Genomic DNA, 15342 nt, shown 5'->3' with positions numbered 1-15342 from the left:
TTGCACCATTTTTTTTTTCTTTCTTTCTTTCTTTCTTTCTTCCCTCCTCCCCTACGTGTCCGAGGTCTCATGACCGGTCCTGCAGCGACGCCGGATCAGAGTTCAGGAGGGAGACGTCTTCCCCCTGCAGGCGGACTCAGTACGGGGTGAAGCGGTTGTATCCTCCCCGGTATAAACTGGCCTGTTGACAGAAGAAGCAGGGCGGCAGGTGTGACCGGGGGGAGGGAGGGGAAGGGGGGGCCGGGGGCTCTCAAACAGAAGCCGTGTGTTTCGGCTCAGCTCACCATCGTGCCCACTCCGTACGTCGTCGTGGGTCCGACTGAGTGGTGGTAGGGATCGGCGGCCGTGGCGTAAACCCGTCCGTACCTGGCAACAGAACAACAGCAACAACAGAGGAACGAGAGAATCACAATCCTCCTCTCTGTATCCTCTCTTTACTTTGGGTCATCTTGGTCTTAGTGAGGCTTTTTTTTTTTTTTTTTATCAATAACAACAGAGATTTGGCAGGTCGTCCATTTCTCAAGGCAAAAATGTTGAAACCTGATGGATCCAAACTGTTTCAGACTCTCATAGGCTCATTTAAAAAAAAACTCTTTTCCTTCAAATATGCATCAAAATCTAAAGACAGTCGACTACAGCATAAAGCAAAGGTAAGTTTCATGAATCAGGGAGCAGCTGGAGGTTAAAGGTCGTTCTGAGGGACACAGTGGGTTTCAAACCAGTAAACTTCAGGTCAAAGCTTGAACCTCTCTAAACTTCCGGCCACCACCCGCTTTTATGCCAATATTAAAAATGTATGATAAAATGCTAACAATGATTTATCAAGTTTTACTCTTTTTTTTAATCTCCTTTGATAAATTCATTACTTCTTTTGTGTCTCAGGATGTACCAGTGTGTCTGGTCGTATGTGTTAAAGTAAATTTACAGTATTTTTCCTTGGAAAAGCATCATAAGCCTTTGTTTCTGTCGGCCAAACAAAGTGAGTTGTGAATTCAAGGCCTCTGAAAACGTGAGATTTTATTTCACAGTTCTCAACACACACACTAAACAACCTTCCCGTCCCAATTTATTGTGGATATTAAGATATTTCTTTGAAGAAGCAGGAATTTAGAGCCGCTGTGTGTGTTGCGTACCTACCCGTCACTGTAGGCTGCCGTGGCAGCAGACGCTGACTGAGCCACTCTGTAGGCTGCAGGGTATCCACTCTGCACCGGGGGGGGGAGTAACACACATCAATACGACAAATAAAAACCGCTTCACAGCTTCTCCTCATGTACTCACATAAACTTCTGCTCCGTACAGTCCATCCTGATAGACAACCCTGGGAGAAAAGGAAAGAAATAAGCCATGATCGATGTGTTTATTTTGGGTTAAATGGCTCAGAGGGGGTGGAGGAAGGTCTTACCCGGGGTAGGCGGGCACGGCCGCGGGTGTGGCGGCAGCCGAGCGGATGGTGTTGTAGACGGCTCGACCTCGACCCCGCAGCGCTGAGCCCCGGTACGCCAAGGTGGGAGTGGCTACCGGGTAGGGAAAACTGGCAACTGAAAAGGAAAAGTGGTTAAAAAAAGAAAAGCGTATAGTATTAAGAATGAAAGCTGCAATGTTTATCCATCACTTATCAATATACTGGTGTCTGATTACCTGTGTACAGTTCAGGTGCATACATGGCCCCCATCACAGGGTTGATCTTCCACCCAGAAGCTACAAAGACATAAAAAAAATGCATGTCTTTTCTCATATTGCTCCCTTTTTTTAAACCAGAAGCAAAGAGATCAATCAGAATCCAAGATGACTCGAGCAAATATTCATGAGGTTTTTCTTACTCGAAATTTCACCATTCACAAGAGGCGCCTGGGGCTTCTTGGTAACGACTCTCGCAGTTGCATTATTAACCTGCAGAGACAAGTCACAAGAAATTTTAAAAAAAATGGAGAAACAAGAAGAAAGTGGATGAGAAAATCTCAAAATATCTGAATATGTGAGCCCACCTCAATCTTTCTCCCTTCCACGATCGTCCCGTTCAGCTTTTCTCTGGCTCGGTCGGCTTCGGCAGCGCTCTCGAAAGTGACGAATCCAAAACCCTGCCAGCGGAGGATCGATCGTTTCAACATCAATTTCAGCTTTGATAATATTCCAGTGATCAGTGAATGAGGGAAGACGGGTCATATTATCATCCAGAAATCACCGGAAGGCCTCCTCCTCGTATATAAACGGTGCAGCTGATTAAACTTCATTCATTTAAGCATCTGGATCTGCAGGTCACTCACCTTTGACCCCCGCTCATTAAAGATGATTTCAACATCCAGGATTTTCCCAAATTGCTGCAAGCAATATAAATTTTTATTAAAAGTCAATTCAGTTCAGTCCAACAAAATGAGCAGTGTGCGTGTGTGTGTGTGTGTGTGTGTGTGTGTGTGTGTGTCTGTGTGTGTGTGTTTATATGAGGTCAGTGTCTTACCCCAAACATCTGGCGGAGGTCTGGATCTCTGAAGCGAAAAGGGATGTTGGAGACGTGGAGGCGTTTCGGTTGGGTCTTGCTTGACCCTTCCTCCTCACTCCCACTTCCTGCTCCGCCCCCCGATGACACAGACACGCTGAGGGACTGGGGGTCAGAGGTCACCGGGGCCAAGGCGTCCTCCTGACAGTGGGAAAGTATGAAAAAAACGGAGAAGGAGGAGGAGGAAGAGGAGGAGGAGGAGGAGGCGAGCACGTGGCAGGAGGAGTAACAGACACGGAGTGAAGAACGGACAAGAACAGAAAGATGGAAAACAAAAAGTGGGAAAAGGTGTGAATGAGATGAGACAGATGTGAGGAAAAACGAGGAGAGGGCATCAGTAGAAAAGCAAAGAAAGAAAAGGAAAAAAAAACAAAACAAAGTCAAATCATCAAATTCGTCTCGCAGAGAGAATTTTCTGTTTAAAGATTCAGTCGCGGAAGCATCACATGGCATTAAGCACAGATCATTTTCATGAGATCAAGTGAACCAAACCAAGTTCAACCAGCATTCAGCACCCAGTGATCCCTGTCAGGCAAACGTAAGGAGGCGTGGGAGGGGCTCCGTTTTAGTGAGGCGCCTTTGGACACATGCCTGTAGGAGAGCATGAAGACTGTACTGCCCCACACTAACCAGAAACTACACATATTACCACTACATGTGCTCACTCCAGCTGTGGTAAAGAGTGGAAATTGGTTTTAACCCCCCCCCCCCCAAAAAAAAAAAAAAACACAAAATCTGATTAAATTTAGGTGCAAATTTTTCCTACAGTAGCTTCAGTGACAGATGATATCAGCTGTGATCGAATAAAACCAATTTTTAGAAGAAAATATATGTATAAACTGCCTCATGCACAACAGTTCAAGGACTAAGGTGCCAAAACCAAAACATTCACTATCCCACAATGCACCACGATGCTAGTGTGTGCGCATGTATGTGCGTGTACTGTCGCAGCGTTGTCAAATATCACAAGAGAAGGGTTAAAAGGTATTTTAATGAAAAAAATTAATATGTCCAAACAAGAAATGACAAGATCTGCAAAAAAAAATTCAGACAAATAAAAATGTGAGCTTCAGCAGCGTGAGAAAGAGGAGCAGAAAGCATAGAGTAAGAAAGTAAATGAATAAAAAGCACAGAAAAATCACCGGGAAATGTTCTACTCTAATGGGAAAAAAAAAAAGAAAAAAGAGTAGCAGTCCCAGATATTAGCAGTCTAGTACCAAGAGGCAGATGAACAGTGAAGAAGGCCTGAGTGCAGCAGTGAAGAGAACATTAAACCAGAGGAAACAAGACAGAGAAGGTGCGCAAAAAGCTTTAAAGGGAGGAGGGTGATGAGGGAGGACAGAGATCAAAACCCAAGGGTCAGTCTGGCGTCACGGTGCTGCGTTTCTGCCAAAGGTTAAAGTTCATTTGTCAAGGGACGTCATTAATAAGTTGGGGGGTAAACAGAAAAAAAAAAAAAAAAAAAAGGTACAGACACACATTCACCCTGGGAAGCGGTTTAATGACACATAAGACACTAGGCCAGCTACCGCGGACGGCAGACCATCGCATCCACCCGCACACCACACACACACAGGCTAGAGTGGAGGGGGGGTGGGGGGGTGGTGTCATGTCACGATGCAGAATGGGGTTCTGGACCTGAGCGATATTTCAGAGGGGGAAAGGGGGGTCATCTGGCCGGCCTCCCCCCCTTTGACCCCCTCCCTCCTCGGCGACGTCGGCGCGGACCCGAGTTTGTCAGGGGCTCTAGTAATAGAATATATAGACGGGGCCACAAAACACCGTTGATGAGTGGAGGAAGAGAAATGTGCTGCAGAGGCGGGACGCAGAGCCGGCCCGCCTCGCAGATCAGACTGAAAACAGCTCGCTCTTTATCCGAGCGGACCTTTTCATGTCTGGAGGAGCCTGGATCACAGCCAGAGTTCAGCTCTGAGCTGCAGGAGGAGCGATTTCTGTCTATAAAGCTGTTCAGAGAAGTTCAACCGCAGAGTATTTCAACCTGTCTGTGAAGCTCGACAGAACTCTACAGATTCTCTTCACTGCTGTGTACTGATGTGAAATTCTCTCATCATCGAGGAGGATGAAAGTTTTTTCCTTCTTTGAGTTTGTCAAAATGATTTGTACAATTCAAAGAAAAATAGAACGTGTTGCTTCCTGGATTTCAAGTGGGTATGTTTGGCATCAATGAAATGTTTTAAATAATGTAAGATACAGAGAGGAAAAACTGTGTCTCCTCAATCCAAAAAGATCAGAAACCGCTGATTTAAGTGTTCTGACTGTTTAAAGCAATTTTAGCAAGAAATCCATAAATGCTCAATTGAAACCAAAGATATCAGGTTTCTGCATTTCGTTTATTTTTACTGGAGACAGGTTGAAATATTCTTACAGCAATTTCAGATATTTCTATTAAAAGACACATTTTACAGACACAATTATTTTAATTCATTGTTAGAACCTGCTCTTCACTTGATAAACCATTACGGCCTGGAGAAAGACACTGGACATCCCTGCACCAGAAATCAGACGGTTTCCTGGCTTGTAGGAAGAACCACAATATCATTACACAAATACCCAAACATGTAAACAACCTCCCGGTTGTAAACTGCCGATATGAACAGAATTTCCCCGACTGAAATCTTGAAAGGCGACCTGCTGGTTTACAACCGTCTAAATACGACTCAGGGGAGAAGGAAGAGCGTGGATTTATTTTCAACAACAAATCCCCTCTCAGCTGTTCCCAGCAGTGCGGAGTGTGAGTGGCACTTCCAAACAAGGACCGAGGAGCGGAGGTGGGGCTCTAAATATAGGAGGAAACTCTATCTGGCGCTGCCCTGGTGGGACGTCTGAGAGGTCTACCTGAGGCAGAGGAGCTGCTGGGGATCAGGTTTTATTTGGACTTTAAGCTCCCGTGGCGATACGGTTTCCTTTAAAAGACGTCACGGCGGGGCTCTCACCGTGTTGCTGACGGTCAGGGTGTCGGCCCCGTCGTGCTGGGGGCCCTGGTAGACCCGGAGCTGGGGGTGCTCGGGGTACTCTGAGCTGGGGTGGGCAGAGGTGAAGTCCAGCGCCGGCAGGCGGCTCGCGGAGGCGGGGGGAACCTGACCGGGCGGGGGGTAAGAGGGGGGCGGAGCGTAGACCTGGGGCAGGGCCGGGTCCCCGCTACCTGGGCCCGCCTCCTGGGTGGGGGCCCCCTGACGGAGAGAGAGAGAGAGAGAGAGAGAGAGAGAGAGAGAGAGAAAGAGAGAGAGAGAGAGAGATGAGCCATTGTTTCCAGAAGCATCAGATGTGACCGATGTAAACAAGGAACCACGTGTTGATTGCAATCCTGTCATTTTATCAGCATTAAACCTTCCAGAATGGAATTTTCCAAAAATAATACGGCAAAAACGAAGATGCAACTCATCCTTCCACTGTTTTGTGTTTAAAAAAATGATTGATGACATTGAAGCCTCTGTTATCTTACTCCTGAAACCTCACAGAAATGTTTTAGTAAGCAGTCCATCCAACAACTTTACTGCTGAGAATTAGAATCAGGAGAAGTGACGCTCCCTGAATAACCTCCATCTATGCTAATTAAACTGTTTTCTAAAAACTCTTTATAAATGTATACTGCTGCTTTGGGGCAGGCGGTGGGATTTTTGTTGTTTTGTCTAGAAATATATTGATATTTTAATTGATTTGATGAAAAATGTATGCAGATGAAATACTATCAGTACCTTTATTAAAGATTACATAACAGCTCTTGTTGTAGCTTCTAATTGAGCAACATCTTTGTTTCTTTTAGCAAAAATATTACAATAAGTCTTTGGTCGCTGTAACTTGAAAGAAAGGCCATTATTTCAATATTTGCTTTCTTCATATTGCCATGTTCGAAGGTTTGATCCAGCTACTTAAATTAAAAGATCTCCTAGTTATTTTATTGACTTATTACTCGTCACAACTTTTCCTAATTCTATTTTACGTCGTTACTTTTAAACACCATGGTGCCATTCTGTATTACTTGGTTTGTTTGATTATCGTTCAGTCATTGTTTCCTCAGCAATTTAAATCCTGTAAAATGTCACACACACACACACACACACACACACACACACACACACACACACACACACACACACACACACACACACACACACACACACACACACACACACACACACACACACACAGATGGAGGCTTCTCATTTTTTATTACCTTTCTGAAATTTTAAGTAACTGTATATTAAAAATTTAAGGCTCTGAACAGCTTTGTATCCCATGATGCATCATTTTATACCGTTGGGTCATTCAGCAAAGAAAAAAAAAGATTAGTCAGTGATTAAAAAAAAATCCTCAGTAACAACCATTAAAACACTTTTCAGTGGTCTGAAAAAAAAATTGGGACTTTGATAATAATAGTTCCACCTTCAGAGACTTTGATCTTTTTCAATATTAATTTCTCTACTTTTTGACTCACAATATAAGAAAAAGTAAAAGCGTTTCAGTTGGTTTTCTTTAAACTTTCAGAAAAAATACCTGTTAGAAAATGATTTGACCTTAAAGCCTTTAATAGACTGAAGCTTTGCAGTTTCTTGCAGCTTGATGAGAGTTAATGAAGGCTGACATTTAGGATGGCGGAGCATCAGTGTTATCAGCCCTGATTTTCAGAGATAAATCAAAAGCATTCAACATCAGAGGAGTCAACATTAGGTACTGAGCAGAATTACAAAAAAAAAAAAAAAAAAAAAGAAAGAAAATCACAGGAATAATGTGCTGCAGACATCTCTCTGGTCTGGTGAATTTCAGAAAATAGCGCTGAAGCAGAGACGCAAGAACGTCTTCACAATTCATCTACCGGTTAAGAAGCAAAAGTATTGTCTTACCCCCTTACTGCATTCCTCGCTCTCCTGTGCATTGTCCAACAACTGCTGCATGCTTTAATGCCAGCTGACCACCCGCCCACCGCACCATAAGCTCCACTTCTCCACCAATCGCATCAAATGATTGACCCAGCCAGATGACCGGGGGGCCACGCCACCAGCTGTGGGCATCTGTAACTGTCAATCACCTGGCCTCACCCCCACCCTAAAATGCACACTGCAGAGCGCAAGACACGCTTCCTCTCCTCCCCAGATGAAGTATTTATGAATATGCTCCTGCTATCGGTACATCGGGCTAAAGGTCAGCTCTAAGAATATCGTGCATGTGAGGCCGACGTGCTCCCACAACTTTACAGAGATGTTTTCTTCACCTCGTTAAATCCAAGCCCGAGTTTGCTGTGAGTTAAGCCGCAGTTCGAGAAACTCATCACTTTCTGCGTAATGTGATCAGATAAGGTGGGATTCTGCTGTTTGACAGCTGGACTGGGAGAGACGTAAACAGTCCTGGGATAATCCCAACATTTGTGTGAATCAACAGTCTCTCACTAAATTCAGACTCATCACAGGAATCCTAAAAAAAGAGGATGCTTTATTTCTGAACATTTCTATTCCAGCAGTACTATTTCCTCTCGGTGGAGAGATTAGAGGAGTTCCCTCGTCTCTGTATCCCAAACATCCTCGTGTTCTCCGCAGTCAAAATGCCATAGGTGCGCCTGCCAGCCTCAGGATTTACAGGCCTCTGTTATAATTAAAAAGCTCTCTGCAGTTATGTCACAATGTCTCGTATATCTTCTGATCAGCTGCTGCATTGAGGGGCGTGAAAAAATAGAGATCGGTAGATGCAGATACATAACCACGGAGATTAGGAAGAAATGTTAATCTTTTTCCTCTTATGACACAAATGCTGATTTTTGTCATTATTGTTAACAGTTCATATGAAAAAAAAAAAAATCTTTCACTGACTCTTTTCTTTTTGGTGTCTTTAAAATCACCAGTCACTAATTCTATAGTTTCATCATCATTTTTGACAATTTTGCTGCCAAGAAATAGAAATAAATCTTCATGTCATCAATAAATATTGTCTTCAATTCAAGGTGTCTCCGTTCTGCAGAAATAAAAAATGATGTCAAGTCTTATTTATCTTCACGTTTGCCTTTTTCTGAACTGGGGAAATTATATTCCAGATTGATATCAGCAGGTTCGTCGTCTGAAGGCCAAGAACATCCATGAAATCTCAGTAAATTCCACAGCAGCGCAGCAGTTGTTCGAGCAGCTGTGCAGGAAGTGCCTGACTGGCTCTCAGGCTGCAGCTCATTCAGCCTCACTATCAACAGCATGTCTCCAAACCTGTGCCTGCATTGTGTCTGTCTTTTTTTTTTTTTAATCTGGGAATCGACCTCCCCGTCTGGACACTCGTGATCAGATTAAAGCAGCGGCAGACGAGCGGAGCCACCGCGGCCTGCTGGGTATCACTGTCAGCCCTGCTCCCAGTCTTTGTTTTCCCGCAGACTGTCACAAGCAGCCACTGTCCCGGGTTCAGTATCGCAGTGTCAGCAGGAGCACGGACACCCCGTCTCCACCTCCTCGCCGGCGTTTTTTTTTTTTTTTTTTTTTTTGATTGCCATTTGTTCCCTTTTCCTCTCGTCTCGCCCCTCAGCTGTCAGCCGGCAGTCAGAGGTCGAGGGCTCGGAGCCAGGTGCCTGCTGGGACAGCTGCCACGGGATTTACACAAGACGGCACTAACTGCAGATGTGGCCTTTCAGCGGCGGCCAAGTCACAGATGATAGCAACACGTAGCGTGTTAAATGAAACTAAATATTCCTTTTTCCATCCCTCTATCCTGTCCTCTACTATTAAAAGATTTTAGCGGCTGCCACGAGTAGATTAGAAATAAAGAGAAGCAGTAAAGACGGGTGTAGGGTGAGGATACATTTACTGAATTCGAAACCAACCAAGGTCAAGGATGCTGCAGTTTGATGCTTCACTTCATTCAAATCAAACTTTTCTGAATATAAAAAACCAACAATGGTTTTAAATATGTCAAAGTGTGTCAGTATGTCATCCTTTAGGCTTTAAATCCATGTTTCAGTCAGAGTCACCTTCAAACAACCCTACTCTAAACTCTAAACTCATTTTATAAAAGAAAAAAAAAAATCCAACGAAAACCACATTGTCATGCTGAAAGAGTTAAACGTTTCACACCCACTTTGAGCTCGGTCGCCGGCAGAAAACAGGATAGGTGACAGAATCTCCTCCTGTGATTATCTGCTAAGGAGAGGAGGGCTAAAAATACAGCTGGTGTGAGGAACAGAGACAAGGTAGACAGATACCAGATGCGTTGTGGCATTACTGGCATGTCAGGGACACTTGCTGCCGGTACCACTCCGAGCAGCAGACTAAAGATAACCCCTAACGTGTCCTTATCATTAAATAAATACCATGTTTTGCAACCAGTGCCCTCTGAATAGCTCCCACTGGGCTGCTTCAGCTGAGACATTAAGTACTTCATTAAACTGAATGAATTAAATCAAACTGAGATGAAAGCTGTGATTAAGTTTGCGAGATTTTGAGTATTTTGTTTTCTGCTGGATTAAATGTTTTCTCAACAAATTGAGTTTCTTGCTGTTGTGGTGGTGGTTTTATTATTTTTTGACATTGACGAGGCAAGAACTTCTTCCCAAGTTTAAAGGTTTGACTGGGAAAATAAAGTGACATCTTCTGGGATTAAATAATTGCTCAAAATGTGTGATAATTTGAATAAATGCAAGAACAGAGTTTGTCAGAGCTGCCCTTGCAACAAAGTTGGTTGGTGTAAGTTGGTGTTTCAGAACTTTTTTATCAGCAACCCGAAGAGTAAAGAATCTAAATTCTTATTATTTGTTACAGCTCTTATGAATTCTTTATTTGTGTGGTTCCACATGTTCCTGTTTACTGTTGCTCAATCCCAACAAGCGTGACACAAATGCTTCATAATGGTGACTTCAGTGATGCTGGCTTGTGGAGAATGTTGACAAACGTTTATGTGACGCCGTGGCGTTACAGAAGAGACGGAGAGGAGTTTACCTGGACTATGCTGGGGTAGCATGTGGTGGTCTGTGGGTAGACGGGGAGTCCATAAGGCTGGAGAATCACAGTTGGTGAGGAGAGCATAGCCCAAAAAACCACACACAGGGAGACAGGGCACAAAGGAAGACGGGAGGAAGAGGAGAAGGAGAGCAAAGGGGGAAAGGAAGCGCTGATAAGCCCCCAGAGGAGCAGGCAGTGAGGGGGGGAAAAAAATCAGGAAAATCCCAACAGGAAGAAGAAACTGAATATCCAGGAGAAAGAAGGGAAAGAAAATGTATATAGTCTTTTTCACTTCGCACGTGAGCAAAACAAGAAAACACAGAGAAACTCCACAAAGAAATCAACTCCCTGTCCGTAAAAAACAGAATATGGGGCAGTGAAAGAGAAAGCAAGCAAGCTCCTGTGAGTCCATGGGTTGATCATGCAGCCTGACAGACAGAAACACATGCTCAGGGTCTCCTTTCAGTTATATAAATAGTCGCCCATGTCCTTCTCCCTGAGTTTACCGCCTTAACGCTCTCGCTCTGACACACTTTGTCAAACAAAATTTCTCAGTACTTGTGAGGCATTTTTTTTTAACAATAGAAGATTTGTGAACGGGCCAAACCTTCCTGTGGGCCTCTGTTTCAGTGGAACCCAACGTGAGACGCATGGTATTCACAGAGATCAATAAAACAACAGAAGTAGAGGGGAAACTCTAGAATGCAGAACAATCATGAAGCAACACAAAACGTTCACAAAACAAACACAGTCAAGGTACCAGAAAAGCACAGAACAAAAGCAAACTGTCCACAAAGTGAGAAGATTCAACCACAATGACAAAAGAAGCAATTACAATGACACAAATCAAACAAAAAGATGCAAAAAAGTAATCACAGAATGACTAAAAGAAAACTAAAAATAGCGCAGAGACTTAAAAAAGATATAAAATGACAAAAAGTAAGACTAAATTTTACTCAACTGTGAGAAACTGTAGTAAAGATATTAAAGTATAAGTGTAAAAGTGTTTCTTTTAGAGTCGACTCAAGATACAAGTTACTTTTTAACCATGTTATTTGAATTCTAAATACCTGTTAAAATGATTTAAGTTTTTATTCTCAGAGGAACTATGAATTATAAAAGTTGCTCTATAGACAAATGTGGAGATGAAGTTGGTATTTTCTCCATCAAGTTTACAAACTTACTGGCTCAAGCATGCCAATCAAAAGATTTGATTGTGAAATCAAACTGTGGGTGTTTTAGTCAGAAATGCCTCTCAACAGCACCAAAGGAGATCAGATGGTGTAAATTGTTGTTTGATGGAAATAAAATTACCTATTTAAAAAAAAAATATATTACTATGTTGTAATTATGGCTTGTATATGGATCTAATAAGATGTGAATTGCGGACATTTGGGTGGGAGACAGTTTAAAAACAGTCATAAAAATGCAAGTATACAAGTATCCAAACACACTAATCACAGTACCTTGAGTATTTACACTTCCAATCATTGCTCCATCTGCAGTGCAGTGTGATGGGCCTTTTATCGCACCAATGTTTACAAGCAATTTTTATGAATGCAGCACATACATACATCTGTTGTAGCGCTTTATCCCATTTAGGATCGTGGGGCGATGGCGCCAATCCCAGCTAACTATAGGTGAGGGCAGGATACACCCTGAACTGGTCCCCAGTCCATCACAGGGCAAAAACCACAAACACTCCACGACACATTATCGCAAATTAAGGTCAACAATAAATCTCACATGCATGTTTTTGGAGTGTGAGAGGAAACTGTATTACCTGGACAAAATTTATGTAAACAGGGGTAGAACGTGCAAACTCCAAACAAAAAAGTCCAGCTATAATTTAATCCATGATCATCATCACTGTGAGAGGAGATCACAAACCACTGCACCACCATGCAGCCCTTTATACTGTCAACACTCAAACACCAACAGGGTCCAAATTTTCAGGAGTCTCAGAGTAACAATAAATCCACACAAAGGTGCAACTCCATATAGATGGATTAGAAAGAAGCAGAAGTCACAGACATACTAAAGCAATATGGCTGTATGAACTACAAAGATGGGGAAATTACCTCAAACAAAAAAAGAACAATTGCATCAAATGTAAGCCGAGGACAAAGACAGTAAAGAGGCCTTAATGTGTGGTGAGGATGGTGGTTTAACCTTTGCATGTCTGTCCTGGTTTTCCTCCTGGTGTCATAATCCACCTATAAACAGAAGGCATGTGGTAACCCTGAGCGCACACCAGATCATTCAGTCTCTTTTTCCACACCAGTGTTCTTTTCCCCATTGTTCCAAACATGTGAAGGTCTGTTATGTCATGATGAATGTTTTCACTCACAAGGTTTCAGTTACTGCGTCTTCTGTTTTTCAACGTGATCCAAAAGAAGGGACTTCGGTTGATTTCAGTTGTTTTCATTTGACCAACAGAGGGCGACAAACAAAGAGTACCATTTCCGTTTCTCTGGTGAAGGGCACGATGGGAAATGTAGTCTATCCACCTCCCATATAAATCTACGGAAGCTTCCTGTAACTTCCTCTTTACTGCGCGAGCCTGAGCGAGACAGGTACGAGGCTTCAGCTTCTCCGATAAATGACTAAAAGCGTACACACAGCTCGTTGGTTTTACTTCTAAATGACTTATTGTGACAATAAATTGAACCTACATAGGTATCTTTTAAGTCTCCTCGTTTTAGTAACCTATGAAGCCGTGAAGCCGCTATGCTAATGTTAGCTCGCTCCCGCACAACGTGGTGCGGTGCAGCTGCGGCCTGGTTGTTTTAACACGTTTCTAGTTTCCACGAGTTGTCTCATTTAGGTTAAAGCTTAATTTGGCAGGATGTTTCAATGCATTTAAGCTACTTCATCTGACAGACTTCCCACCAACCCTATAGAAAAGGACTCTTCTGCATCAGAGCATAGATGTCCATCAATCTTGATTGAACTAGAAATGAATGTTGCTTCAGTTCTCTAACCATAATATTTGTATTGTCTGTTTTCTGAGAGGGGTCCTTCTCAGACCTGCATTAACTTGAGATCAGAATTAGAACTCTTACTTGAATTACAACTTGTAATCAGTAATTTTGGCCGTGTGCTGATTATTAGGCTATCAATACTAATAACTCACTGACATGAGTTGTTTTGGGCAAAGTATTGGCGTGTTGATTTCAGATGTTCACTTACTCATGTTAGTCTTAAAATTGCAGTTTAATAACATTGCTAATCTCAGTGAAAGCCTTCAGTTTTCATTCACATGCACTTTGGAAAGTAATCCAAATGGCTTGTTGACTGTAGAAGCATTCTGAAGTTGTCTCAACTTAAAGTTGATAACTCATATTTTGCATTTGCAGGCTCTTGTAATCCACCATGCCCGTTGCCAGGAGCTGGGTTTGTCGTAAGACATACGTCACCCCCCGACGTCCCTTCGAGAAGTCCCGTCTCGACCAGGAGTTGAAACTCATTGGTACGCTTTGTTGCAATTGAACTTCAATCAATGTGCTGTTTAAAAATATGTGGCAGTTTTATATGCGAGGTTATCCTATAAACTGATGCCATCCTAACACTTGCATTCATATTTTCAGGCGAGTATGGACTGAGAAACAAGCGTGAGGTGTGGAGGGTGAAGTTCACTCTGGCCAAGATCCGTAAAGCTGCCAGAGAGCTGCTCACTCTGGACGAGAAGGACCCCAAACGTCTGTTTGAAGGTCTGTTGGAGGAAAATAAAGTTCTGGTGTAATGGCCGATGATTTAAACATTTACAGTCAGACTTAACAGTGGTGTCAAGAATTCCTCGTCAATGAGGCCAATCTCATGAAGAATATTTTACTTTTCACGACCTTGAGTTCGACTGTTAAATATGTCTTCGATTTTCAGGTAATGCTTTGCTCAGACGTCTGGTGAGGATCGGTGTGCTGGACGAGGGTAAGATGAAGCTTGATTACATCCTGGGCCTGAAGGTTGAGGACTTCTTGGAGAGAAGGCTGCAAACACAGGTCTTCAAGCTTGGTCTTGCCAAGAGCATCCACCATGCCCGCGTCCTTATCCGCCAGAGGCACATCCGGTAAGCACAGAGTCTTGAAACGCGTCATAAAGAGTCCACAAGTGTTCTGGGGACCTCATATCAATGCTTCCTCTTCCATCAGAGGGCCATCTGCGTTTAACACTCTGCGCTGAGATCTTTTAAACGTATCACCAAGGTCAATTCGGTATCAAAACCGTATACCTTGTCAGTAGACATTGCCCAGAGCCAATCCTGCCGCCGAGGGCTCAAACTGGGCCACTGCAGTGTTGTGGCCGTCAGGTAAGGTGTGGGATTGCACCTCGGGCAATTGTAGTATTCACTACACTTCATGCATTGTGGTTTGCAGGCTGATGATTTAAAGCATCTATTCAGATTTCCTGTGGTGTCAAGAATTCCTCGTCAATGAAGCCTGCAGTCACGTGATGACTTAGCTGTTTATGTTGAAGATAATGCAGTTGTATTTCGAGTTTGAGGAATATTTTTTTGCGTGCATTTATATGCACTTTAAATATCGGATCATGAGACAGATGAACTCTTGCTGAAGTCTCCTCTCATTCCTTTGACAGTGTGCGCAAGCAGGTGGTGAATATCCCCTCCTTCGTGGTCCGCCTGGACAGCCAGAAACACATCGACTTCTCCCTGAGGTCACCATACGGCGGCGGACGCCCAGGCCGCGTCAAGAGAAAGAACGCCAAGAAGGGCCAGGGTGGAGCTGGAGGAGCTGATGATGAAGAGGAAGATTAAGAAGGATGACTTTCTGAGACTTCCTTGTTCTGTCAAAATTCTCAATAAAATGTTTTTGGTCCAACCAGAAAACATCTGTTTGTCTCTGATTTAACATGGCATTGCTATCCATAAACACATTTTGTTCCGTTTATAACTGTGCAACA

At 43.3% G+C, this 15342-nt stretch overlaps 2 protein-coding genes across 2 annotated transcripts; one reads left to right on the top strand and one right to left on the bottom strand.

Annotated features, from left to right (window-relative positions):
• Window positions 1-8: 8 nt before the first annotated feature.
• On the bottom strand, window positions 9-10779 carry rbfox1l (RNA binding fox-1 homolog 1, like). The gene is made up of 12 exons (XM_030103775.1): window positions 10420-10779; window positions 5452-5688; window positions 2459-2638; window positions 2268-2321; window positions 1989-2081; window positions 1824-1893; window positions 1642-1701; window positions 1406-1541; window positions 1282-1321; window positions 1138-1205; window positions 285-366; window positions 9-181 (listed from the first exon to the last, which is right to left on the bottom strand). Exons 1-12 carry the CDS (start codon window positions 10504-10506, stop codon window positions 137-139), a joined length of 1152 nt encoding a protein of 383 aa, XP_029959635.1. The 5' UTR covers window positions 10507-10779; the 3' UTR covers window positions 9-136.
• A 2162-nt stretch (window positions 10780-12941) lies between these two features.
• rps9 (ribosomal protein S9) lies at window positions 12942-15268 on the top strand. The gene is made up of 5 exons (XM_030103792.1): window positions 12942-12998; window positions 13782-13894; window positions 14013-14135; window positions 14305-14491; window positions 15019-15268. Exons 2-5 carry the CDS (start codon window positions 13798-13800, stop codon window positions 15194-15196), a joined length of 585 nt encoding a protein of 194 aa, XP_029959652.1. The 5' UTR covers window positions 12942-12998; window positions 13782-13797; the 3' UTR covers window positions 15197-15268.
• Window positions 15269-15342: the final 74 nt, after the last annotated feature.

Source organism: Salarias fasciatus, chromosome 11, assembly GCF_902148845.1.
Source record: "Salarias fasciatus chromosome 11, fSalaFa1.1, whole genome shotgun sequence".
NCBI classification, from domain to species: domain Eukaryota; kingdom Metazoa; phylum Chordata; class Actinopteri; order Blenniiformes; family Blenniidae; genus Salarias; species Salarias fasciatus.
Note: the sequence above shows the minus strand (reverse complement) of the source record. Positions and strands in the feature narration are given on the sequence as shown.